The sequence below is a fragment of the Urocampus carinirostris genome, chromosome 18, assembly GCF_059441175.1.
Source record: "Urocampus carinirostris isolate Australia breed hairy pipefish chromosome 18, RoL_Ucar_1.0, whole genome shotgun sequence".
Classification (NCBI taxonomy): domain Eukaryota; kingdom Metazoa; phylum Chordata; class Actinopteri; order Syngnathiformes; family Syngnathidae; genus Urocampus; species Urocampus carinirostris.
The window spans coordinates 24,147,628-24,173,783 of NC_142366.1; the positions used below are offsets into that span (position 1 = coordinate 24,147,628).

At 44.7% G+C, this 26,156-nt stretch overlaps 2 protein-coding genes across 3 annotated transcripts in view; both read right to left on the reverse strand.

The window, feature by feature from the left end:
- Window positions 1-374, reverse strand: part of arhgap12b (Rho GTPase activating protein 12b) — a 75,047-nt gene extending 74,673 nt beyond the window's left edge. The window contains exons 1-2 of one of the 2 annotated variants that reach the window (XM_088322094.1): window positions 192-374; window positions 24-81 (exon numbers count right to left, since the gene is read on the reverse strand). The gene's annotated coding sequence lies outside the window, so the exon portion shown is untranslated. The remainder of the gene's footprint in view (window positions 1-23; window positions 82-191) is intronic. The other variant, XM_088322093.1, reaches the window with a different exon arrangement.
- Window positions 375-1,818: 1,444 nt separating this feature from the next.
- LOC148348698 (kinesin-1 heavy chain-like) overlaps window positions 1,819-26,156 on the reverse strand; it is a 38,037-nt gene continuing 13,699 nt past the window's right edge. The window contains exons 9-26 of the mRNA XM_088322869.1: window positions 26,039-26,143; window positions 23,660-23,805; window positions 20,267-20,415; window positions 18,380-18,576; window positions 16,165-16,233; window positions 15,095-15,301; window positions 14,878-15,021; window positions 13,146-13,331; window positions 11,543-11,660; window positions 9,864-9,913; window positions 9,680-9,789; window positions 7,653-7,754; window positions 7,511-7,571; window positions 7,373-7,444; window positions 7,010-7,114; window positions 5,477-5,690; window positions 3,611-3,719; window positions 1,819-2,518 (exon numbers count right to left, since the gene is read on the reverse strand). Of these exons, the coding sequence (XP_088178995.1) occupies window positions 2,512-2,518; window positions 3,611-3,719; window positions 5,477-5,690; window positions 7,010-7,114; window positions 7,373-7,444; window positions 7,511-7,571; window positions 7,653-7,754; window positions 9,680-9,789; window positions 9,864-9,913; window positions 11,543-11,660; window positions 13,146-13,331; window positions 14,878-15,021; window positions 15,095-15,301; window positions 16,165-16,233; window positions 18,380-18,576; window positions 20,267-20,415; window positions 23,660-23,805; window positions 26,039-26,143 (2,151 nt within the window). The 3' untranslated portion in view covers window positions 1,819-2,511. The remainder of the gene's footprint in view (window positions 2,519-3,610; window positions 3,720-5,476; window positions 5,691-7,009; window positions 7,115-7,372; window positions 7,445-7,510; window positions 7,572-7,652; window positions 7,755-9,679; window positions 9,790-9,863; window positions 9,914-11,542; window positions 11,661-13,145; window positions 13,332-14,877; window positions 15,022-15,094; window positions 15,302-16,164; window positions 16,234-18,379; window positions 18,577-20,266; window positions 20,416-23,659; window positions 23,806-26,038; window positions 26,144-26,156) is intronic.

Here is a 26,156-nt window from a genome sequence, read left to right on the forward strand (position 1 = left end):
AAAACCCAAAAAACGAGGACCACCTGGAGAAGGGAAGGCGTCCTCGCTTCTTCTCATCCACGGAGACATTCGCGCGATTCCCTTGGAAGGAGACAAAGCGCGACAGGTTCACCGAGTGAGTCCCGCCACGCACGGCGTTCCTAACAACTCGAGCAAGCGGTCTTCGCCGGCCACCCAAAACAACAACTCACTCGCTTTAGGAAGCTGAAGAAAAGCCTTCGGGAATCGGGAATGGCGACCGAGCGCGGTCCTCCTTCTCTCCAACGTGGACGGCGGCCAAACACTCCGCGGCGTCTCTTCGGGCTTTTTGCTCGTCTTGCCAATCCGCCGCCTCCGCTCAAATCCGGCGACGTCGCTCGTATCCGCTCCAGACTTTCACAATAAGGGAGACGTTAATGTGCGTGCTCCAGACTTTCACAATAAGGGAGGCGTCGAGTTTAGACTCCTGTCGGATTCTCAAAATTCTAGGAGAGCGACCCGCTGGGTCATTGGGATTTTCTGGTCAAATGATTTTTGGCTTTGACTGAGGCAGATGAACCCTACTTCCCTTTATTGCTCTCTCTCTCTCTCTCTCTCTCTCTCTCTCTCTCTCTCTCTCTCTCTCTCTCTCTCTCTCTCTCTCTCTCTCTCTCTCTCTCTCTCTCTCCCCCTTTCTCCCTTTCTTTCTCCATCTCTCTCACACACACTCTCTCTCTCTCACACTTCCCCTTTCTTTCTCTCTCTCTCTCTCTCTCTCTCTCTCTCTCTCTCTCTCTCTCTCTCTCTCTCTCCCCTTTCTCCCTTTCTTTCTCTTTCTCTCTCACACACTCTCTCTCACACACACTTCCCCTTTCTTTCTTTCTTTCTTTCTTTCTTTCTCTCTCTCTATCTATTTCTCTTTCTTTCTCTCTCTATCTCTCTCTCGCTCTCACACCCTTCCCCTTTCTCTCTCTCTCTCTCTCTCTCTCTCTCTCACTCACTCTCCCCCTTTCTTTCATTCTTTCTTTCTCTCTCTCTCTCTCTCTCTCCATTTCTTTCTTTCTTTCTCTTATTGTTTCTTTCTCACTCTCTCTCTCTCTGTATCTCTCTCTCCCCCCTTTCTTTCTATCTTTCTTGCCCTCTCTCTCCCTTTTCTTTCTTTCTTTCTTTTTTTTCTCTCCCTCTCCCTCTCTTTCTCTCTCTCTCCTCCATTTTTTCTTTTTTTCTTTCTTTCACTGTCTTTCTTTCTTTCTCTCAATCTATCTCGCTCTCCCTTTCTTTTATTATTTCTTCCCCCCTTTCTTTATTTCTTTCTCTCCTTAATAATAAGCGTTCATTAACCAGCCATATATTGCTAGATTTTTACAAATTTTGCATTTCAGTGTCCAATCATTGTTTTTAAGATTGTATTAAGTTTTAATAAGAAGGAAATGACTGAAATATACAACACATCTGCTCAATTGTATCCAATTTGAAGGACATGACTCCATTTTTTTTATTCATAATTCAGTCCCACATCATTTTTTTCCACCTTCATCCTAGCTTTTCCCAAATGACGTGTTCACGCTTTTATTTTGAAAGGGAGTTCCCTGGAATTCCGGATGTTATTATTCCGTGTTTTCCGCATGGTTCCACGCAGTATGCGGTTGAGTCGCTCTGTTATGAATGCCGCTGCTCTCCACTTTTCCAGTTTTTTCCACTTTCTATTCTCTTATTTTGTTTTTTTTTTGTGCCACTCTCGTCGATTGTTACATTGATGGATGAGCAAAAAAGTACACTCAATATTTACAGTGCGGTGGAAAATATTCATTAATTCATATCACACAGAGACAAACAGAAAATACAAGATGCATTTTTCAAATGTGGATTCCATTTTATTCAGGAAATCAAAACATCGCCCCCTGAACCTCATAGCGAGTCAGGCCACCTTTAGCAGCGATAAAAAGAGAAAAAAAGAAGAAAAAGAAAGACAGAGTTTCGATAGAGAAAAAAAGAGAGAGAGGTGAAATTAAAAAGAGAGTCTGAGATATAAAAGAGTGAGAAAAAGAGAGAGATCATGAAAAAGAAAGTGGAAAAATGAGAAAGAAAAAAGTAAGGTGACGAAAGAGAGTGAGAGAAAAAAGACAGAAAAAATAAAAACACCAAGAAAGATATAAATAGATGAGAGAAAGAGAGAAGGAGTGAAAAAAGAAAGAGAACATGAAAGAGAGAGAGAACTAGAAAGAGTAAGAGGGGAGAGAGACAGAAAAACGACTACATTTGCTTTGCGAGTGTTGCTCAACTTGGGTGACATCAAGTGGACATATTTCAAACTGCAGCTCATTTTTCTCCTGCGCTTCTCTCAGTCTTGTCTCGCAGGCCGATTTCAAACCCACGGCGGGGGGCCTCACCGGGCCCGCGGGCGGCCTGCTTGACACCTGTGAGCTAAATAGGAGTGGTCATTTGTACAAAGAAAGGGAAGTTTGCACGGGCCAACTTGCTCATCCAGTCCAGGAAGTCTATGTACACCTGATAGAAGAAGAAGAAGGAGGAAGGATTTTGATGCTTTTCTCTTCACGAGCTGTTGAGACAAGAAAGAAGACAAATGAAGAAGGGGACATTTGTCTTTCTCATGCTTTTGTCCAGAGTTGGGTAGGAACAAACGGCATTTACCTGAGTAAGTTTTGGGACATTGTGTACTTCTGGGAGTATTTCGAAATTTTCTTTTACTTGGTTGCACTTCCATTAAATATATTTCTTCGTTTTACATTTTAATTGTCAAAACAGGAAAAGGAAACCAAATAATATTAAACGCTCAATTTAAATTTTCCTCGAGTAAAGTGAAAATGTAAAAGGAATACAATTCGAAAAGTGTCCCCCCCCCTAGTAATTACTTTGACTATAATTGACTATTGATTGACCATTATTTTTTATAGAATTGATCCATCCATTATCTGCAGCGCTTATCCTCAGTAGGGTCGCGGGGGTGCCGGAGCCCATCCGGTTGTCTTCAGGCAGTGGGCAGGGGACACAGGGACAGACAATACACTCGCTTATTCAAATCTAGGGACAATTTTGACCATCCGATTAACCTGCATGTTCTTGGTATGTTGGAGGAAACCAGAGTGCCTGGAGGAAACCCACGCAAGCATGGGGAGAACATGCAAACTCCACACAGGAAGTTCGATCTCATGACCTCAGAACTGTGCCGCACACGCGCTAACCACTGCTCCGCCGCGCCGCCCATCGAATTGATGAGGATTTCTTAAGAGAATGGATGCCCAGAATGAAAAATCGGAAAAGAGGATCGATTTGCTCTTAGATATACTTTCGCTCGAGTAACCGTTTGGAGGACTCCTATCGACTCCTACTGGAAAGTACCGGTACTTCGACTCGAGTTCCGTCCCTAACGGAAGCGACGGGGGTTTGGGCAGGTCGGAAGCGCCGTCTTTGTCCCTCTCAGTAGCCTAGATGGTAGGGCGCCCGCTTTGAGACTGGGAGGTCGCTGGTTCGCGCCTCGGCCGAGTCATACCTAATTAGTATAATGGCGGCGCCCTCTGTTGGCTGCGGCTGCATCGGCTCGCTACAACGGGTCAGGTGTATCGACATTTCGTTCTGTGTACATTGTTACAAAGAATGACAATACAAAGGAAATTATTATTATTATTATTACCTGTCGTCTCCTTCCTTGATGCCGCCGTAATGGTGCATGAGGTTGGATCGGCTCCCGTTGGGGTTCAAAAGCGAGGCGCCGGGCAGCTGGCCGGGTCGAATGGGCTTGGCTGGGTGGGACACGCACAAAGTCACGTTTAAAGCAAAAAATGTTTTTTTTCAATGAGGCACAAAAAATATGTCCCGTAATATTCTGGACGCCATAAAAACTCCAAAAAATAATCCACCGTTGGACCTGACATACCCAAAGCCGTGATGTCAGCAAATGTCATGATTACTGATTCGAGGCACCCGCAGCCACGGGACCTGATTGGCTGTTGGACTCTTTTTAAACTCACTTCTTCCGAAAGGAAGCTGTTAGACTGTCTGTAAACCTATGCTCTGAGCTGGGCAAGCTTTTGTACTCTCCGACATGATCCTGCCCTGTTTTCCTGCCCGATACCGTTGCCGACCTCTTTTCTGGACCCGTTTTTGTTTTGCTGCTCTGTTCCGGCCATCGACCTGTTTTGCCCCGTTTCCTGCCTGATACCTGTTGCCGACCTTTTTCTGGACCCGTTTCCGATTTGCTCTTCCGTCCTGGCCATCGACCTGTTTTGCCCCGTTTCCTGCCTGCTACCTGTTACCGACCTCTTTTCTAGACCCGTTTCTGTTTTGCTCCTCCGTCCCGGCCATCGACCTGTTTTGCCCTGTTTCTTGCCTGATACCTGTTGCTGACCTTTTTCTGGACATGTTTCTGCTTTTGCTCTTCCGCCCCGGCCATCGACCTGTTTTGCCCCGTTTCCTGCCTGATACCTGTTGCCGACCTCTTTTCTGGACTCGTTACAACCCTCGCTCCTCCGTCCTGGCCATCGACCTGTTTTCTCGCAGCCCAGGACTTTCCTCGCTCGACACGAAAGTGCCACTTCCGCGTTCCTGCCATCTGCTACCCGTGACCGGCGATCATCGGATCGTGGATGCAAGCATTGCTCTCTTTCTGTCACAGACCATGAACGGAGACAGGACCCAATAGCACTCGTTTTCTCCGTTTTTATTAATAAAGAGGGAGAGCAGGGTTTGCTTCCACGATCCGATGGCGGACGGACAAGAGGAGCGGGCGATGCGGAAGTGGCAGTTTCCGTGTCTAGCGAGGAGGATCGGAGAGAGGCAGGAATTGCAAGTCGTTGGCCGTGACCGGAGAGCAAAGGCGGCGTCGAGTTCGGAAACGAGGTCGGTAACGGGAGGCAGGCAGGTAACGGGGCAAAACAAGTCAGGTAACAGGCAGGCAAAACGGGGCAAAGTCAGGTCCAGAAACAGGTTGGCATTGAAGATCAAGCAGAGAAAAGCAGGGCAGGAACAGAGTCGGACGTGAAGGCTTACTGAGCTGGTGGCAACAGTTGGCATAACGATCTGACGGGGTTTAAAAAGAGAGCATCAGCCAATCAGCTGTCCGGGCGGTTGGCGCCAATGAAGCCCTCGCAGGTGCTCTCAATCGGTAATCGTGACACTTTCTTCATTAAAACTGAGTAAAACGAACGCTATCGGGTCTTGTCTCCATTCCTGGTTTGTGACAGCCATGCAGGGTGCCGAGTTGCGTATAGAAACAAAGAAAGAGAGAAAGAGAGAAAGAGAAAAAGAGGGAAAGAAAGAAAGAAAGATGGGAGGTCGGGAGAGGATGGATTTGAGATAAGAGCACGATCCTGGAACAGACGGCGCTCGTGTGTCAAGGCGCCGGGGTACAAGCAATCATTGGTCCGCCCACCGATTTGGGCGGAGCCTCCCCAAGCCCGTTCCCTCAGATACTTCGGGAGGTCGGGACGGGATGGATTCGAGATACGAGCACGATACCGGAACGGACGGCGCTCGCGCGTGGAGGCGCCGGGGTACCCACCGATTTGGGCGGAGCCTCTCCTGGCCATGATCTTGGGTTTGCTGGCTTCCCGGATGCGTTCCACTTCCTCCTCGTGGCGTTTGCGATCGCGGGCGGCGCTCTCTTTGGCCTCTTTGAGGGCGTTCTCCAAGGCTTTGATGCGTTCCACCGTGCTGCGCAAACGCTTCTCCATTTTGGGGATCTCCGAATTCAGGGACGCGTTGTCCTGCAGGAGCTGCGTTCGGGGAGAGGACATCTTTTTTAAAGAATACTCTAGGACCCTTCCGATAGAAGGCGGCCCGGGGGCCGGATCGGGCCCGCTAAGGGATCGAATCTGGCCCGTGAGACGACACTCAGAGAAGCACAAGAGAAAAACAAGCTGCAGGTTGAAATAGGTCGACTTGATGTTGCCAAAGCCAGGTGCCTCCAACAAAGACACTGTACTTGGAATTCTTTCTCTCTGTCTTCTCTCCCTCTTTTCCACCCCTTTTCTCCCATTCTCTGTCTTTCACTCTCTGTGTCTCTCTTTTTCTCTTCCTTTGTTGCTCTTTGCTTCTTTCTCCCTCTGTGTTTTTTAACCTCTAACTTCTTTTTTCCTTTTCTCTCTTTTCTCTTGTCTTTTCCTACCCTTTTTCTCTCCTTCTGTCTTTCTAATTCTCTTTGGATTTCTTTCTTCCTCTCCCTTTCTTTTCCCCCTCTCTCATGACTTTTTATCTTTTGTTTCTCATGCTCTCTCCCTCTCTCTCTTTATCTTTTTTGTCCTGCCCTCTCTCCTTTTCCTTCCCTCTTTCTCTTATTTCTTTATCTCTCTTTTTCTTTCTCTTTAATCTACTTGGCGCCAAGTTCTGTCACGGTTGCCACGGCGCACAATTGGCCCCGCCCATGGACATTGACTGAAACGCGTTGACAGATTGCTGCCTGACTACTTAAACGTTGTCTTGTGAGTCGCCTTTTGTCGGTGAGTCTGCGAAACTCCTGATAAACTCTGTTATGATATGTCAAGTGTGTGAATCCCTGTTTTTGCCTGTATTTTGCTCTTGTTTTGTTCTCTCCCGATCTGTTTTCTTCTGACCACTTCCTCATCCCGATCAACCTACTTCCGCGACCAACGACCCCGGATCGAGTGTGGGCTCATTCCTCTTCTCCCCAATAAACTGAGTAACGTTACGCGAGTGGGTTCTGCTTCCTGTTTCTGGTCCTGGTCCTGACAGAATCGTGTTGAAAAGTTCTTGCAGAGTTCATGCATAAATTCAGCGTTTTTGCAATAAAATGTAATTTTACGAATAGCATTGTTCAGCTATTGGGGATATTACAAATGTATATATAAAAAAGCACCAAAATGAATGTTCTGTGTGAAATGTATCCGTTTCCTTGGAAACGAGTATTTTCAAGAAACTTCGCAATGTTCAACTGTTGTTAAATAGCTTTCTTCTCTGATGTCCTATGCTTAGCTAGCAACAGGCCTTTAAAAAATTGCCTGGCACGGGCCCTTCCCGTTGGAGAGAAACGACTGGCATTGAAGGAGTTCATCTTGAAATGGTGCAGTCCATTTACCTGTTTGTGAGCTTTGGTGAGCTGCTCCAGATTGTTTTCAAGGTAAGAGATTTTGCGTTTCTGGGCGGTGCTGACCTCTCGCTCTTCAGAGCTCACCTGAGCGTTCTGGATGGAAAGCACAGTTCACACAGTCATTTTTTTCCCCTGGAAATTATCCTCAGTAGGGTTGCGGGGGTGCTGGAGCCCATCACCGATTCATTATTATCGATAATATATTATTAAAAAAAGAATCTGAGGAGCTGTTTGAGAGCCAAAATGAGCTTTGTATCTACCACCCCAAAAATATGATTTCGATCATACGTTATTCCCGTTCCATAGGTGTAGAAGAAGAGAAAGAACTCTGTGTAGAATAGCTCCACCCACCTTTTTGACTTTAATAACCAAGTCCTGGACAAAAAGTCTTCTGAGGTTGTGAAGCGTCTGCAGCTCCCGGGCCTGTGGAAGGAAAAACTCAGGAAACAGAATCCTCAGAAACGTAAAGCATTCTTCCTAGCCACTGACCACCGTCTCCTCCAGTCCCTTCAAGTCCTGCTGAGTTTGCTCCCGTTTGTCGTGAAGTTCCCTGTCGAGGCGAAGGAGACCGTGACCCGAAACCCAGAGACGATCGGGGATTATTTAGTTTTTTTTTTCTAAAAAGACGTACGTGAGTTCCTGCAGCTGGCGAGTCTTTTCCTGTTCTACCGCTTTCAGCTTCTCGTGTTCCACCCGCCACCTCTCCTGTTCCAAGGTGATCTCCTGCTTCTGACTGCCGGGGCGGCGTCCGGGAGGATTCGGGAGGAGGAGCGAAATCAAATACGATGGATTTAGAAACAACTTCTCGGCCAATGAATAACATTTAATTATGGCATGGTTCCTTCACCTTCCCATGGCCAAATGCAAGCAAATTCAAATTTTAAAATAAAAAAAATCCAGCAGTCGTTGAATTTGATGACCAAAATAAAGTCACTATCTTGCTGCTAGCACATACTTTGTGCTATTTCGAGCTGTTCCTATCTATGATGTATGATCTATTGGTGTGAATGGGCTGCTATAAACTGACATGAATTCTGCCATTCTTCTTTAACAATGCACGCGCAGCCTGGCTACGTCACACTTGTTTACAAAGAGGGAAAGGGCTCAATAGGTGTTGGCTAATATTCAAATACGTAAAATAAAAGAAAGTACTGTATGTATAATAAGCCAAAAATGAGCCAAATTTGGACTCATTTTGATGATGTTGATTATGTCATGGTTGCCATGGCGCCCAATTGGCCCCGCCCATGGGCGCCAGCTGAAGCTCGTTGACAGATTGGCTGTCAGTATTTAAACGCTATCATGTGAGTCGCCTTTTGTCAGTCCGTCTGCGAATCTCCGTTTTTACCCAGCGAGCCCTTTTTTGCCTGTCCTGTGCGTTTGCTCGTTTTCCTCCCGCCACGATCCGTTTGATTTCAACTTTTTCCGTTCCCGACACCGTCATCGCTCGGCTGAGCAACCTACTCCCCGCGACCGACTATCTCCAGATCGAGTGTGCACTATCTTTTTCCCCAATAAAACTGGGAGTAACGTTACGCGAGTGGGTCCTGTTTCCTGTTCTGGTCTCACTCTGACAGATCGCTTCGAAGCAGAGCGCGTTCAAACTTTCAATCAGCTGCTGATTTTTGGCATTCTGTTTTGCTTATTTTAACTTAGATTTTTTTTTTAAGTGTGTTTTTCAGAGGATATGTTTCAAAATTGGTTAACTTATTTTACATTTTCTCATTTATTTATAGCGCTGAAGAGTTCATATTTGTCATTTGTGTTTTATCGTCTCGCATTTTCAGAGAATTTGGGGTGTTGTTCGACATAAATCTGTCGGAAAAAGCTAAAATTGTTCAGCCTTTTACATTGTTTTGTAGATTTGTGATATTTCCATGTAAAACATAGGAAATGACTCAATAATTTGGTGCATAATGTTTTATCATTATTAATAATAGATCATTAAGAAAAACTGAACATCTAAGGAGTTGTTTGGGAAGTGATGGAGTGTTTCGAGCCAAAGGGACAGTTTTCTAAATAGAGCTGTCCTCTTGGGTACGACCGGTAGGGGGCGGTGGCGCTTCACGTGACGATGCGATAATGACAAGCCACCAGAGCAGGCGTGTCGGTGTCATTTTTACACCGTTTAAACGTTTCTTCATATATTTTTATCAGTGAGCCGAATCAAAAGTGCCTGTTTTCTATATAGAGCTGTCCTCTTGGGTGCGACCGATAGGGGGCGGTGGCACTTCACGTGACGATGCGATAATGACAAGCCACCAGAGCAGGCGTGTCGGCGTCATTTTTACACGTTTCAAAGGTTTTTTCATTTATTTTGTGGTCTATCGAGTCAGACCGCCAAGAAACATGGCAATTTCAAGAAATTTCAAGGATTTCAAGCACCTGAACCCCCGCTATAATAAAATAACAGCAACTGAGAGGGATAAGGTTGCCCAGGATCTTGAAGACATTTAAAAACGAATGAAAAAACATTCAAATGGATCCCAAAATTCAGCCATTTTCAAACGTGTGTCCCTCCCAGCCGTTGCGAGCTCAAGTGCTGCTGAATTTGGTAGCAGCTGCAAGCTAGCAATATTGCTTTTGGAAAACAGGAGAGCAGGGCATTATAGTCATTTCATCACGTATCAAATAAATGCAATTGGAGATGGTCCTCACTCCTGAAGCTCGGTGATCAACTTGTCCTTGCTGTCCAGTTCGTCCCTCAGGCTGCTGATCTGCCGCTGATGAGCTTCCCGGTGGGACAAAATTTGCTTCTCGACGGCTTCCTACAAAATAAGAGCGAGGGTATCATGCATACACGGTCCTCTTCACGCTTCTCGCTTAACTTTAAAGAGAGTACCTTCACTTCATTGGCCGACTGGATCTCATTTTCCATCACATTAACTCTCTCTGGAGAGAAGAAAATGGTCGTTTTTAAAACTTGTACGTGTTGCAAAAGAAAACAAAAAAAATGAATATTTTTTTCGCTTAGGTCATTTTTTCTTATTTTTCGATATATCGGTTAAATTTGAGAGAAATACAGTTTTTAATAACAATAACTCTCCGGTTTCAAGACAACATTAATAATTAACTCTGAAAAGTGGCCTGCCCCATTTTTCCCAACTTGAAACACAATAAGACGACTCATTGCAAAAAAAAAAACAATTGTTGCTAAGAATTAAGGATTGATCATCAGAATATATAACAGAGCAACACTTTAAGTTTATTATAAATCTACTTATAACATTCATTGAATGTTATCCATATGCTATCAGTATGTACCTGTATTTACTCATCTTCATTCGTGCAATGTTTGGGTCGCGTCGTCCGCTACAAGCCACGTGAACTCCTCTTTCCACAATTATTTTAATGTACGTTTACATTTTGTAGCGTCATCCATTTTGTTAGCTTCTTTTGAATCTTTCTTCTAGGGCTGGCTGAGGTTTTGGCTTGATTCCTAACCGCTTCTCCATTTTTCTTGTGTTCTCTTCGCGTCTACTTTGGAAAATGATGTGCAAAAGCACGACCTTATAAGGCCGGGGAAAGTCCGGAAGCAGGAAGTTATTCGATGCAGGGTTCTGATTGGCTGCCGCGTATGCAAATTTTCAAACGAACCGAAATTTCCCAAAATGAACGAAAATTTTCAAAACTGAACGAAAATTTTAAAATCGGAATAAAGCAAACGATTGTAACAAGCTACCATTCCATCCTGTCCAAAAAAAAAAAAAAGACGTTATTTCAGACACTGCATATGTAACAGAGTTGAAATGTGATTGTTTTGAATGTTTTTTTTGAATTCTCACAAAATCTGTGTTTCTGTTGTATTACTGTTAATATTCTTGTACCTCATTCAGTTGTTAAGTCATGGGCGTCTGCGACTGTCTTTTTCGTTTGGCACTTTATGGGCTTCAGCGCTTGCCGTAGGTTTAGTGAATTTGTAAGCGCTGAAGGTAAGATGTGCCCAATATCAGTTGGATCAAAAATGCATATTTTGCTAGACATATGAGCTGCTTTCGCAAATTATTCTTGTATATAAAGATATATAAGTTGTGCTGAATGATGTATATTAAAAAAAGCACTAAATATGAAGTAAAGCAATACAGCTTGAAACGATGATGCAACGTGTTTTGAGGCAAACACGCCACGAGGTGCGGCCTGTTGAGCGATGACCCGTTTTTTGTATCTTTAATATTTTAGATAATTGCAGTCGTGAACAGATGCCCCTGACTTTTGTATTGTTTTGTTTACTGAATGCAGGCAATAAACCCAGAGATTGTGAAACCTTGTGTCGTGCATGAAAGAGGGTCGCTACACATATACACTTCACAAGAAAGAAACAAATCTTGATCCGCTGGCGGATAATATTCCAATATTTTTTCTTATTTTCCAGAGTTTCACACCCCCACTATTTGATCAATTACAGCATTAAAAGATGGAATATTATTTTCCAGGCTGATTCCATTTAGTTACATTTCTAAGAGACACGAGGACCCGGCCCCTCGGCCAAAATGACGCCCCCACCCCACCATAAAAACCGACCTTGTGCTCTTATCCTGACGATTTCTTCGTTGAGCGCGTCCACGTTTTCCTCCAACTGTCTTTTCTTCTGCTCCACGTTCTGAAGACTGTCGGCCAGGGATTTGATTTTGGCTTCGTACTGCCCGCAAACCGAGCACAAACACGGGAAAAGAACAAGCGTGAAGACAAAAAACTGTACTTTTTGGGAGCATATTTGAGGGGGGGATGCGCGGGGTCGCCGGATGTGAACCATCGCAAAGGTTGTATAGCCCGCATACGTCACTTGCTTCCACAACTATCCATCCATCCATTAGCTGCACCGCTTATCCTCAGTAGGGTCACAGGGGTGCTGGAGCCTATCCCAGCTATCTTCGGGCAGTGGGCAGGGGACACCCTCACCTGCTTGCCAGCCAGTTGCAGGGCACACAGGGACAGACAACTCACTAACTTATTCACACCTAGGGAATGTGGGAGGAAACCGGAGTGCCTGGAGGAAACCCACACAAGCACGGGGAGAACATGCAAACCCCACACAGGAAGGTTTGATCTCATGACCTCAGAACTGTGCCGCACACGCACTAACCACTGTGCCGCCGCGCTGCCCGCTTCCACAACAACTTTTACATGAAACTAATCTTTTTTCACCAACATTTCGTGGATTTATTGAGTCGGTCGCACGATACAGAACTGTCACAGTTGCCATGGCGCCCAATTGGCCCCGCCCATGGACACCAGCTGAAACGCGTTGAAAGATTGCTCCTGCCACCTCTTAAACACTGTCCTGTGAGTTGTCTTTTGTCAGAGCGTCTGCAAAACTCTGTTTTGACACGTCTAGCTCTGAGATTCTCCATTTTTGCCCGTGTTTTTGCTCCTGTTTTGTTCTCGTCCCGATCCATTTGATTTGGACCGCTTCCGCGTTCCGAGCAATCTACTCCCCACGACCGACAATCTCCAGATCGAGCGTGCGCTCCTTTCTCTTCTCCCCAATAAACTGTGAGTCATGTTACGCAAGTGGGTTCCGCTTCCGGTCCTGGTCCTGACACAGAACTGCATTTAATCACAATTGTTTTCCTGGATGTTGGCAACAAAATTGACTTTTTTGACGCTAAAATTGGGACTATAAGCCCTGACTTTTTCCCAAGCATTCAACCCTCCGGCCCATGCAACAATGCAGCAAATGGATGCATAGGCCGCTTTGTTTTCATTTTGATATTTTCTTTTCTTTTTTGCATTATTCCCCTCAACCCTCCATGTTAATGGCTCGTTTTATGCATAACGTTACATGCTAAATGTATAATATGGACGGAAAGCAACATAAACAATCCGAAAGAGCCTCTCCTCTAAAACGAAAATGTTTCCCGTCACGACAACAAAGGGGATAAGCCGTGAGGGGCCGCCTCCTCCTCCGTGGGGACTGACACAAACACCGTGTGCTGTAGGGGGCAGCAGAGTCCACATACACAATGAGACAGCTTATGCGTTGCCCAGACCGCCGTCAGCGCTACATCCACTTTTTTGGGGGATGGGCAGAGCATGTCGGTGGGTGAGCACTGCCCGCCTTTGCCCCCCCTTGGTAACACCCCCGGGCGAGAGGCTTTGGACGGAAGAGACGCGGCAGGCTTACTTGCGAGGTGCGAAGCTGGCAGGCGGTTAAATCTCTCTCGGCGCTCTCCATCTTTTGGCTGCTTTCCGCTTGCGAGCTTTCCAAATGTTTGTTCCGTTTGACGATGGTCTTCACCTCCGATTTCATTTTGCTGATGTAGAGCCGGACCACCGTGAACTCCTCGTCGATGACGCCGCTGCTTTCGTGCTGCTCGTGGGAAAGCGGCAGATTCCAGTCACACCGGGGTTCTATTTTATACACCTTGTTCATGGCCCAATACAAACATTTTCTAAGCACCTTCAAGGACAACTTTTGAACTTTTCCGGTACCTTCGAGAAAAGTCGAGTCATGTTTATTTGTTTGGTCTCAAAGGGCTGCACAGACTCCAGACTATTATGACAGCATCCCCTGATCTAAAACCGACATGAGGGTGAGGGAAAACTCAAACATCTGAGCAGGAGGAACCTAAGGAGAAATCCAGCGCTGATCAAAAAATCCTTTCATTCTTTGTTTTTGATGACTATATTAAAGTGGCTACCTTGCTGCTAGCACGTACTTTGTGCTTTTTTGTGCCGTCCCAATTGTATTTGGTAATACACACCTGAAAATCTAACAAAACCACTTTCATATTAAAAGTTTTTGGTCCTGATGATAATCTTACAAGAACTCGTACAGCTTCGAATGGGCAAAGTCAAGCCCTTTTCAAGCACTTTCAAGGGCAATTTTTCCAAATGTTTCCCGTACACTCCAAAGAAATCCAAAAGAATATTTTTTGTTTCCTTTTACTTGGATGGCTAAAATAAAGTGGCTACCTTGATGCTAGCACGTACTTTGTGCTTTTTTTTTGTGCCGTTCCTATTTAGGATCTAGGACACCAATGTCAAACAGGCAGCCCGCAGGCCGGATCCGGCTCGCTAAGGGATCGAATCCGGCCCGTGAGACAACACTCAGAGAAGCGCAAGAGAAAACAAGCTGCAGCTTGAAATATGTCCACTTGGTGCCTCCAACAAAGACACTGTACTTGTATCTCTCTCTCCCTCTCCCTTTATCTATCACTGTCTCCCACTCCCTCTCACTTTTCTCTCTCTCTCCCTCTCCCTCTATCTATCACTCTCACGTTATCCCTCTCACTTTATCTCTCTCACTCTCTCACTTTATCTCTCTCTCTCTTTTTCTCTCTCTCTCTCTCTCTCATTCTCTTTCTCTCTCTATTTCTCTCTCTCATTCTCTCTCTCTCTTTCTCTCTCTCTCTCTCTCGCTCTCTCTCTCCTTTTTCTCCCTTTTTCTTTCTCTTGAATCTACTAGTCCGGCCCCCGACAGAATGTTTGCTCTATCGTGTGGCCCCTGAGTTCAAATGAGTTTGACACCCCTAGATTCTAGGATCTTTTTGTCAATGGGCTGCTATAAACTGACGTGAATTCTGCCATTCTGCCTCAAAAATGCATGCGCAGCTAGAAAAAGTCACACTTGTTTATAAACACAGAAAGGGCTCTAGAGGTGTTGGCTAATAATGGAATTTAATTTGGAAGATGGCAAAAGAAAGTACTGTATGTATAAAAAGCAGAAAAATGAGCCAAATTTGGACTCATTTGGATTATATGAATTGTGCTTCCAATCTTTCAATCTAAGAGACTGCTGATCTTTTGCTTTTCGTTTGACTTCTTTTCATTGAGATTTTTTTGCGTTTCACGAAGGAACCACAAGAACCGGACCTTCTCGGAGAACCGAGCCGGAAGGGGATCCAACGATTTACCTTGATGTCATTGCTTCCGACCGCCAGGCCGATTTCCGTGAGATCCTTCAGTAACGACGTCATCATTTCGGCCACTCGTTTCTTTTGGTGGTTGGTTATCTCCTTCAGCTTCAGGAGCTCGCAGTCGATGGACGCCAACGAGGTCTGGCGAGCAGATACGAACCTTGACGGGACCTCCTCCTCGTCCCCCGACCCGTAGGGGGTGACCAAGACTTACCGACTTTGCGTTGAGTTCCTCAGTGAGGGCTTCGAACTCCTGCGTTTTGTTCTCCACCTCTTGGCTTTTGAGATCGTAGTTGACGGCCAGTTCTTCCAGGGCCTGCAGGACCTCCTTCACCTCCTCTTTGGAAGCTTCGTTCTCCGTCAGGAGACGTTTCAGCTCCGTCTGCAGGCTGTCGTGGTCCCGCCGCGAAGAGGCTAGTAGCTTGAGAAATCCATACGTAGCGTTAGCTAAAAATCGAGTTCTACGACGTCTCCATTGCGGATCGTCGTTAAAAGGACCACGTGTATTATCTGCCCACTAGATGTCGCCGTATTCCGAGTGCTCGTAGCACAACAAAAGAAGACAATTACGGGGATCAAAACGCATTATTACTTTAGAAAAAAAAAAAATCAAAAAGGAAAAATGGTAGATGAGAGATCAAATTCGGGGTTTGTACGGGTGCTTGAAATCCTTGAAAATGCTTACATTTTAATGTTGTGGTTTCAAGGTCTGGAAAATACTTGAATTTAGGTGCTTGAAAATGCTTCTCGGCAGTCTGACTTGACAGACTACACAACAATTGAAGAAACATTTCAAACGCGTAGAAATGACACTGCACGCCTGCTCTGGTGACATCATGACCTTACCAAAGTAATAGTGGTCATCGAAGTATGTAATCCCTTTTTTATTCTTTTCTATTCTGTCTTTCCTTTTTTCTTTCTTTTTCTCAATTTTCCCCTTTTTTTGCTTTATTTTCTCTCGTTTTCTTGACTCTTATTTCTTGTTCCCTATTTTTTTATTCCTTTCCCTTCATCTTGGCTTTCTTGGTGAAAGGCTGGGAAGTAAAAGGCTGCTTTTTGCTCCCTTTCAGTATCCGTAGTCTTTATTTTTCCTTGCACGACACAGGACATCTTGTGGACCAATATCGAACACTGTCCCTTTAAGAAGAGCGGAATGTTTTTATCAGCGGTGTTTTTGTGGAAAAGCCCATCGGTCCCTAGCTCAGCCGGACCCTAGCTTCCAAGGCCCCTAACTCAATGGTGGCAAATGTTGTGAAGGGGAATGACAGAAGAGTGTGTCCTCACCTCCTCTTGGTCCACCAACTGCTCCTTGAGCGTCTCCACCATTTGAGATTGTTGATTAATCTCCTCGTCCTGGAAAGAAGAAGATCATGACTGATTTGATTCGGGCGCAGAACAAAAAATAACAAGAATTTCAACAACAGTATAATATTTGCACACCACCAGCTCTACAATATAATGGTTTCTTCCCGTTTTGAGAACTACACTATGGATTACTTCTATCCTATGGACATGGGTTTTAACGCACAAGAAATGCGTGTATTCAAGGAATTTCAACTCCTTGCCCTGAAGAATTCTCGTGCCGGCGTGATGAAGGGGCCTATCGTGGAGGAAAAGACGGAGCTAGCGAAGCGGCTAGCGGCGTTATAAGTCTTCGGTACCATCCGTAATCATGGTAAATGCAAACTCACGACCAAATAAGATCATCGAGTGCTGGTGGAAAACATCGAAGCGAACGGGGAGAGCAGTTGCTGTGTTTTGCGGAAACGTGGCTCACGTTTAGCATTCCGGACGCTAACGTGTAGCCACCCGGAGCAATTCGGCTTCAACGCCGCTAAACAGAGACACGAAAGCCGGGGGGAATCGGAGAGGAGGCGGACTTGCTAACACGAGGTGGTGTATCCCTGGATTTTCACAAAGAAAAGTTTTCCATCTGCCGCAGGGATGTCGAATTTTTGGACTGGCGTGACGTCATCCACTTCGCTACAAACACCCCTAGGGCATCATGTTCATCTGTTAATAAACAACAGGGTAGACGGCTGGAAGTGTGAATTTCCCTACGGGGATGAATAAAGTATCTATCTATCTATCTATCTATCAAAAACCTGTAATAGTGACATCTGCTGGCCTAAAATGATCATTCCAAGACTACATACATCCATTTATGCTATCTCGAATTAACAATGCGATAAAATCCGTTTGATCAAAAAAAAAACTAATATTTTGAAGTAAAATCTCATTCTGGATGATAAAACCATAAACAAATGTATTAAATTAGGCCTTTGCAGCAACTCACATAAAAGGTACATCAAAACTTAAATAGCTCCCTAAAACTATTAACAATAAATAAAAATGTCAATTACCCCAGCGTGACTTCGATTAACTCAAAACAAAAAGTGGAAAAGCAATGGTGTCAGAACCAGCACAGAAACAGGACCCACTCGAGTGACGCTCTCACACAAGCCTTGTATTTTACGGGAAATGGGGACTCACGTACGTTAGGCAGCCGGTCTGGCGTGGAAAGACAGGAAGCCAGAGACCGACGAGATCGATTGCAATCGCTCGAGTTGATATCAGACAGATGGGGTCGATACCGGACAGGACGGGACGGACAGGATCGATAACGAATCAGGATATCGAAAATAAACGGGAGAAACTAGACGGGAACAAAAGCTGGGGAAAATAACAACGGGACAAAAACAGACGGAAACAAAACTAGAACCCAAAATTAAACGGGACAAAAATAAATGGGAACAATACCGGATGGGAAATATCTACAAGAAAACAGGACCAAGTCAGAACCCATGTCTTGTGGGGCAGATTATCGTTGGACTGACAACCAAAGCAAGAGAGCGCTGATCTTATTATAGACAGAAAGCCAATCTCTCAACGAGCCAAAGCTGGCGACAGACGGACAGGGCCAATTGGGCACCATGGCAACCATGACAAATGGAAATTTTAACGGAGTTCGCAAATTGAAAAGTGTCTGTTTTAGAGCCCGATTGAATAACTCATGTTATGGTAAGAGCTCATCACTCAGCTTTCCACTTTAGCGTGCTTTTTCTGCTCTTAATCACAATCACACGTGCTTAATTGACTTACTGTTGTTATGGTAAGAGCTAATATATCAGTCTCCAAGTGAACTCTTTTTACACACGCTTTTCTATTACAGACACGAGCATGTCGGAACGAGTTACCCGAGCTGCCGCGCTGACCTTATAGTTCCCGCTTCGGTGGCTCCGCCCCTGATTGCTTATCCAATCAGAATGTACCCCGCACATTAAAGTCAGAGGAGAGAGAAGAGCAGGAGAGAGGGAAGGATAGGCTCTGCTGCGTCTGAGCCTAAATAAGTTTTCAATCTATTTAAAAAAGTGGCCATGTTGCCAAATATCGGCCTGCCCGATAATCGTTCGACTTCGAGTTAAGGGATCTTCGAACATAGTTCAACTCATATAGTTCCTGATTTACACGAGGACACGGAATAAGAGAATTCAACGACCTTGTCATCCATCTGTTTGTAGAGTTTGGCCATCTCGGCCGGGTAATGTCCCGCCTCGGAGGGTGCGAGTTTGACGCCGGGAAGGTTGTTTGCCGTCTGCGGGGCTTCCGTCTTATCGTTGTGAAGCAAATCAGCGATTTTGGCTTCCTCTTTGGCTTTTTCTTTGTCGAACTGTTCCTCCGCCGGCACCGTCTCTCCTGTTCCGGGCGACATAGCGTTTCGGTAAATGGCGTGTATAAGCCACTTTTGGTTTTGACCTAGAAAGAACTCAAAGTCTGATGTGCGCTATGAAAGGATTTTTTACGATTGACTACGTGTTACATGTATTCGGTTTAATGCAATAAAGATATTCCTGACTGTGCTTTAGTTCAATGTACAATAAAAGGTCAGGGCAGGCTGTGTGAAATGATGTTTTGTCCAGGACATTTCTGACGCAGGACTTCCAGAGATTGTTGGGCACAAAACAACTACCTCGGCACGCCCATGGGAGGAGCTGACACTCCATCATGCGGGGAGAAGATAGCCAATAAGAGAAATCTAAAGTTAGATGCAGATGACACATAGCCAATAGGGGAATAGTAGGATGTCTTCGCTTTGTTTGTTGAAATGTATAAATGATCCCGGGCAACTTGGATGGGGGCCGTCTCCTGTTTACACTTAGATCTGCTCTTAGGAATAATAAACCATCCGCCCCCATGTGGTCATTTTCTCTCAAGAAATGAGCGCGCATAATTGTTGGATGAATGTAGGTCGTGTTTGGTTAATGGAGTCAGATAACTCATTAGAACCATTTGGTAAACGCTACATTTGAAATCCCAACACCTCTGTTTCTACAAGGCCAGCATTTTGACTCTGACTCCGGTCGGTCTCGCTTTTGGCACCCGTTTTTCCACCCGTTCCTGATCTCCCCGTTTGTCTCCGGCTTTGACCCGTTTTTGACCCCTACCACGTTTGCTCTCCCGTCCAGGCTTACAACCTTTTTTTGATCCCGACAACGTTTTTGCTCTCCAGTCAGTCCCGGCTATCGACCTGTTTTTTCCGTCCTTGACACTGCCATCTCCCGCTCCGGAAGATCCACTTCTGTATTCGGATCACGATCCGATTGTGTGAGCGGCTTGCTTACTACGTCCAGCGAGAACCGGATCGCAGGCGCTGCCCCTTCCTCTTTCTATCAATAAACTTGTGGTTACCGCTACGCATTTGGGTCCTGATTCCGTTCTGGTCGTGACACAGAGACTGCTGATCTTTTGCTTTTTGTTTTACTTACTAAATTTATATATTTTTTGTGGCGCATTTTTGTAAAGATCTGTGTCTAAATTTATTATTATTGTTATTGTTGCGTTTTATTATTTATTTGTGAGTTAATATTTTAATTTATATTTCATTGTTTTTTTATTTTCAGAGATTTTGTGTTATCGTTTGACTGGAATTGTGTTCAGAGTGTAAAAATCCAAAATTGCTTTGGGTTTCAATTTTTTTATATAGATCTGTGAATATTTTAATTGGTATTTGGGAGCCGGTTCTTCTCAGTGAGCCGAACCAAAAGAGCCGGTTTTCTAAATGGAGCTGCCCTCTTGGGTGCGACCAGTAGGGGGTGGTGTCGCTTTACACGACAAGGCCATGATGACAAGCCACCAGAGCAGGCGTGTCAGCGCCATTTTTACACGTTTTGAATGTTCCTTCAATTGTTGGGTGGTCTGTCGAGTCAGACTGCCGAGAAGCATTTTCAAGCACCTAAATTCAAGTATTTTCCAGACCTTGAAACCACAACCTTAAAATGTAATCATTTTCAAGGATTTCAAGCACCCGTACGAACCTTGAATTTGATCAAAAATGAGGTGAATACAGCAAACGATAAAGGAATAAATGTCGGAATGGTCTTCTGACCTTTCCTCCAGCGGCTGATTTCGGTTTCCAGTAGGTTGACGCTGCTCCTCAGGACCTTGTTCCTCTCTTTCTCCTTCTCGTATTTGCTCTTCCATTGCTCCGCCGTCAGCTCCACGTTCAGAGTGACCGTGTTTTTGATGGTCTTGGCCCTGGTTTGACACAAAGATCAGCAAAATCCGTCCAACATTCTGTTTTTTTTCTGCTTTTAAAGGGACCGCGTGTGAGATCAGACCCGGGGTTCTCTGACGTGGTGCTCCGAGAACAGTGGATGATTTTCACGTTCATTTTTGATGGCTTTTTTTTAGATCTTGTTTTTTTAAGAGTAGAACATTTAATATCAGTGGTCTTCTTGTGGAAAACCCCAACCTGATTCGAACAGGAGCTTACCACTAACCCACTCCTATCTGTCCCCTTTTGTTAGTCCGTCTGCGAACCTCAGTTTATTCTAGGCAAGCTTTTTCGACCCTGACTCACTCATGTTTTTGCCCCCGTCTGTTCCCCGGCTTTGACCTGTTTTTTGATCTTGACCACGTCTACTCTCCTCTCCTGGCTTCCGACTCGCTTCCAACCCCGACCATGTTTTTTGCTCTCCTGTCCTGGTGACTGACCCGTTTTTTTCCGTTCCCAACACCGCCATCGCTCGCCACAGAAGTCCCACTTCCGCGCTCAGAGCGACCTGCTTCCTGCACCCAGCGATCACCGGACCGTGGCTGCAAACCTTTCCTTTCTCCCCAATGAAACAGAGAGAAATGTAACGCAAGTGGGTCCTGTCTCCGTTCTGGTCTTAATACCCTGCTGTAAAAACAGCTTCGTGTTTTTACACAAACTGTCACGGTTAACACGGCACCCAATTGGTCCCCGCCGTGTGGCGCCAGGTTCTGTCATGGTTGCCAGGGCGCCCAATCGGCCCCACCCATGGACACCAGCTGAAACCAATGACAGATTGCTCCCTGACTCCTTAAACGCTGTCCTGTGAGTCACATTTTGTCAGAGCGTCTGCGTAACTCTGTTTTGACACGTCTAGCCCTGAGAATCCCCGTTTTTGCCAGTGTTTTGCTCCTGTTTTGTTCTCGCCCCGATCTGTTTGATTTTGACCACTTCCTCGTTCTGATCAATCTACTTCCCGGATCGAGTGTGCGCTCATTCCTTTTCTCCCCAATAAACTGTGTGTAACGTTACGCGATTGGGTTCTGCTCACCGTTTCCTGTCCTGGTTTGTGACACAAACACAATCATAAAGACTGCTAAACATTCGCTGGATGTCTTGATTAAGTCTTGAGTTTAAAGTGTAGACAACACAAAATGGCGGTCTGGCTTTGTATGCTTCCTGGGGATTCATTTGGATTTTGTGGAGAAACAATACAAGTTCTGTTTTTGTGTTTTTATCGGAGGTTTATAGGAGCACGTTGACATAGTTTCGGTCGGTCGTTTTTGCGTGCCGATGTGTTCCGGCTCGCCAGTAATAATACAGAGGGGATTCGATATGCATTCGATGTCACAGGTGTCAAACGGGCGGCCCGTGGCCCAGATCAGGCCCGCCAAGGGTTTTCATCTGGCCCGCAAGACGACACTGAGAGAAGCGCGAGAGAAAAATGAGCTGGGTCATATTTGTTTACAAAGAGGGGAAAAAAACGCCCGAAAAATAAGCCCGATTTGGACTCATTTTATTGATATCGATTACTCTGAAGCAGACTGCAGCTCTTTTGCTTCTTGCTTTCAAAATTTGAATGGATATTTTTGGCGGATTATTAAGAGGATCTGTTTCCAAATTGGTTGAAATTTTGGTTTTATTTTAGCATGTATTCATAGCATTGAAGAGTTACGTATACTAATGGATATTTTATTGTTTTTTTTTAATTGTCAGGGATTGTCACGACCAGAGCAGAAGAAGAACCCATACGCGTAACGTTACTTTCAGATTTCAGATTTACTTTATTGTCATGCGTGTACACGTGTATACAGAACGAAATGTCGATACATCTGACCCGCACAGTTACTTTGAACGTCGGCCGGGATAGATAAGATTAACCGTGTCTTCGTCAGAATTTCAGCGCAGCAGTTTTTCATCTCGCGGTTCGATGCCACTTCCGGTTGTTAAATGGTCCAGTTTATTGTCCAGAGAGCGAACGTTGGAGAGCAAAATAGATGTTAGAGGGGTTAGCCTTTAGCCTAGCTGTTAGCCCGGCCCGCTTCCTCGCTTCCTCGTCCGGCGGTCACGCCGCTGTCTTGCCACTCTGCTTCGCTGCTTTGTAGGCCGCCGGGTCTTGTTGACATAGCAGTCCGTGGCTAATAAACACTCCCGAGTGGTCGTAGCACCGAGCGCTTGATGTCTGGATGATCGCATGTCCAGCAAAAAAAACTGCGATGGTATCTTAATCTACAGTTCGAGCCGACTTTGTGCGCCGTCAAAACTGAGTCGAAGACTGGGTCTTATGGCCGACGTGTAAAAAAACTGTTGCGAGCCGATGCAGCCGCAGCCGAACAGGGGCGCCGCCATGATGTGTACTTCCAAGTTTATTGAAATATAGAGCAAAGGCAGCGGGAAGCAAACCGCTTACGGGATCGGAGCGTGTTCCGAATGCGAAAGTGGATCTTATGGAGCATAGTTAGATGGAAAAACTGGTCTTTAGCCGGGACGGGAGATCAAAACGTGGTCGGGGTCAAAAAAAAACGGTTGTAGCAGGAGACAAACGGGGAAATCAGGAACGGATGAGTGGAAAACGGGTGACAAAACAGGACGGACGGGAGTCAGAGTCAAAAATGCTTGCCTTGTGAAAACAGAGGTTCGCTGACGGACTGACAACAGGCGACTGAGCTTAAGTAGGACAGGGAACCAATCAGGTAGCCGGCAGTAACTGGCGCCAAACGAGCGGGCACAGGTGATACTAATCAATCATCATGACAGGGATGTGTTTTTGTTCAACCTGAAATCTGTTCAGTGTGTTAAAAGCTAAAATTGATTTGGATCTTACGTCTGTGAATATTTTTAATTGATATGTCATGTGAATTCTGGGATCCCTTGCAAAACGTACCAAAAAACGAAATCATTTATTTTTATCATAATTGATAAAATATCATTAAAAAAAAAAAAAAACCATCCGAGAAGCCGAGGAACCGAAATTCCCACGATGACTTTGGTAAAGCTGTCCTCTTGGATGTGGCAGTAGGGGGCGGTAACGCTTCACACGACAACTCGATAACGGGGACTGGCGCCACCCTTGGCGTCATTTGTATGCACTGTTTACGTTTTCTTTCATTTACAAGCGTGTTCTATCGCGTCAGACTGCGAGGCAATGCGAATCATTTCAAGCATTTTCAAGCACTTTACACAAAATTCAAGCGCCGTGGAAAACACAATTTCAAGAATTTCGAGGAACGTTAGATTTAGATATACCTTTGTCCGAAAAGCAGCGTGGATCGTGTCTCTGCGTCGTTGTAGGAAGAAGGGGAACAGCAAATAACCATGGTGGTCCGGCAGTTCCCTCCCAGGGAGTCTTGCAGGATCCGGGTCATTTTACTGTCCCGGTACGGAACGTACGACTGGAAAAACACAATTCCGAGAATCGGAGTCATAAAAGCCTCTTCTTGTCACACGCTAGCATCGTTTTTTTAGGAATTCTCCTGGAAAAAGTTGGTCCTCTCATTTCTTTTACCAAATATTTCCAAAGATTTTTGAGTACCTGTAGCCAATGTTCATGTTCCCTGTCATTTTCCTTCCGGGTCTGAGCGTTCACACAAAGTCGCTGAGCAACGCTTGAAACAACAGTGAGCGACGGCAACTCATTATCATTCAATCGTTATCAAACATGTCCAAAACTTGACATCAAGTTACATTTTGCCGAGTTTCCGGCAATGCAAAATTATTTTTGACTTTTGAATGAATCGACTCATGTACGATTGCAAAGATTGTACGGCCTACAAAGGTCATTTGTTTTGACAATTATTTCGCAAGATTTCCATCTCTTTTTTTGTCTGGTATCTTTGGTGCATAACACTAACATTTTGGGGGGCTTATTGAGTCGGTTGCACGATACACAACTGTATTTAATTACATTTTTTTTAGTGGAAATACAATGTTGGTAACACGATTGACTTGGTATCATTGGAGATTATTTGAATGTAACACAAACTTTTTCTTCTTTTTCCCCGTTTTTTTTCTACTTTTTTAAAAATTCCTTTAAAAAAATCTCATTGTGTTTATTTTTTTCCTAGCTGTTACTTTTTTCTTTTTGTTCTCTATTTACGTTTTTTTTCCTTTTTTTCATTCTTTTCTATTTTTTCTGGCTTTTTTCTTAATTTTTCCTTCTTTTTTCTCTTCCTTTTGTGCCTTTTTTTTAGCTTTTCACTACTACTATTTCTTTTTTGTTCTATTCCCTTCTTCCTTTAAGTCAATTTGAGCATCATTTTACTTAATATTTGGTCATGTTGGGATGAAAGAAGCAAAAACAACCTGAAGAGCCAATTAGGATCCGAAAGAGCCGGTTCCTTTTAGTGAGCCGCGCCGAAGAAGCCGGTTCTCGAAAAACTTCACTCAACTTCGTTCTACTTGGACCTTGACTTCAAAATACCGCATTTAGAATACAGCGTCAGGGGAACCCGTGTATTTTTACCTTCATGCACTGTCTCTTTGACTTAAGTCGCTTCTTAATTAGCAATTTGGAGCCCTCATTTTTGTGAGCTGGCTCGATTTTCTTGTGTGCAGAAAAGCTCTGGGCAGTGTGCGATTGCGCACGCGCGCAGCTTAGAGGGGACATTGCCTGTAGCAGCAAGATGGCGATTCAATGTCTGAGGCTCATGTTATTTAAATTAAAAGGAAATGTCAGCCACAAAGTATTAAAAAAACGTGATTATTGAATAGTTAATGTATTTTGTTATATTTATTACCACTAGGAGGGGCTGAAAAATACACAATGCCCCTTTACAGTGAAACGAATACAATTGAGAGCAATTTAATACTCCTTTAAATCGAGAGTTCTTACAAATTGGCCACTAGAGGGCGGCAAAGACAGCCATGCATGATGTGGTCTTCAAAACGTGACTTGCACATTCCTACAATTTGTAATAATGTCACTAAATAATGATGATAATAATAATCCAATAAAAATAATATTATTCAACTGACTTTAAAACTAGTTTTCAAAAGCTTGTGGTTTAGAAACGATAACTAAGTGAATAATATGACAGGGCTTTTGAGTGTAAAATAAAAAAATAAAAAAATAATATACCGGACTTAACTGGAGGTTCGTTAAAGGACTGACAAAGGGTGAGTGAGAGCACTGAGCTTAAATAGAAGGGAAGCCAATCTGTCAACGAGCCACACAGGCGGGGCCAATTGGGCGCCATGGGCAACCGTGACAAAATATCAAAAATGAATGAAAATGATTTTGTAGATCTGTGAATATTTGAATGTATATTTCAAGTGTTTTTCAGGGATCCCCAGCAAAACGTATAAAATTATGAAATATTTTGGTGCATCATGTTTTCTTATTTATATTATTGTTAAGAAACAAAAAATCTAAGGAGCCGTTTGGGAGCTGAAAGTGAGCCTGAAAGACCCTGTTTTATAAATAGAGTGGTCCTCTTGGGCGTGCCCAGTAGGGGCTGGTGACGCTTCACACGATAACAACACCAGAGTAGGCGTGTCTGTCTTCATGAATTGCAAGGTCTATCTAAATGACAACCCTTTCAAAAGTCCAATATTTTCCTGGCCTTGAAAACTCTAAAACGGAAGCCTTTCCAAGGATTTCAAGCAGCCGTCCGAACGCCGACTCACCGAGCCCTCGGCCAGCGCCGAGATGACGTTCCCGAGCGAAGAAAGGGACTTGTTGATCATTTTGGCCTCGTCCAGCACGGTTCCCTCGGCTCCGGTTTTCCCCACCTCGGAGGGGGCG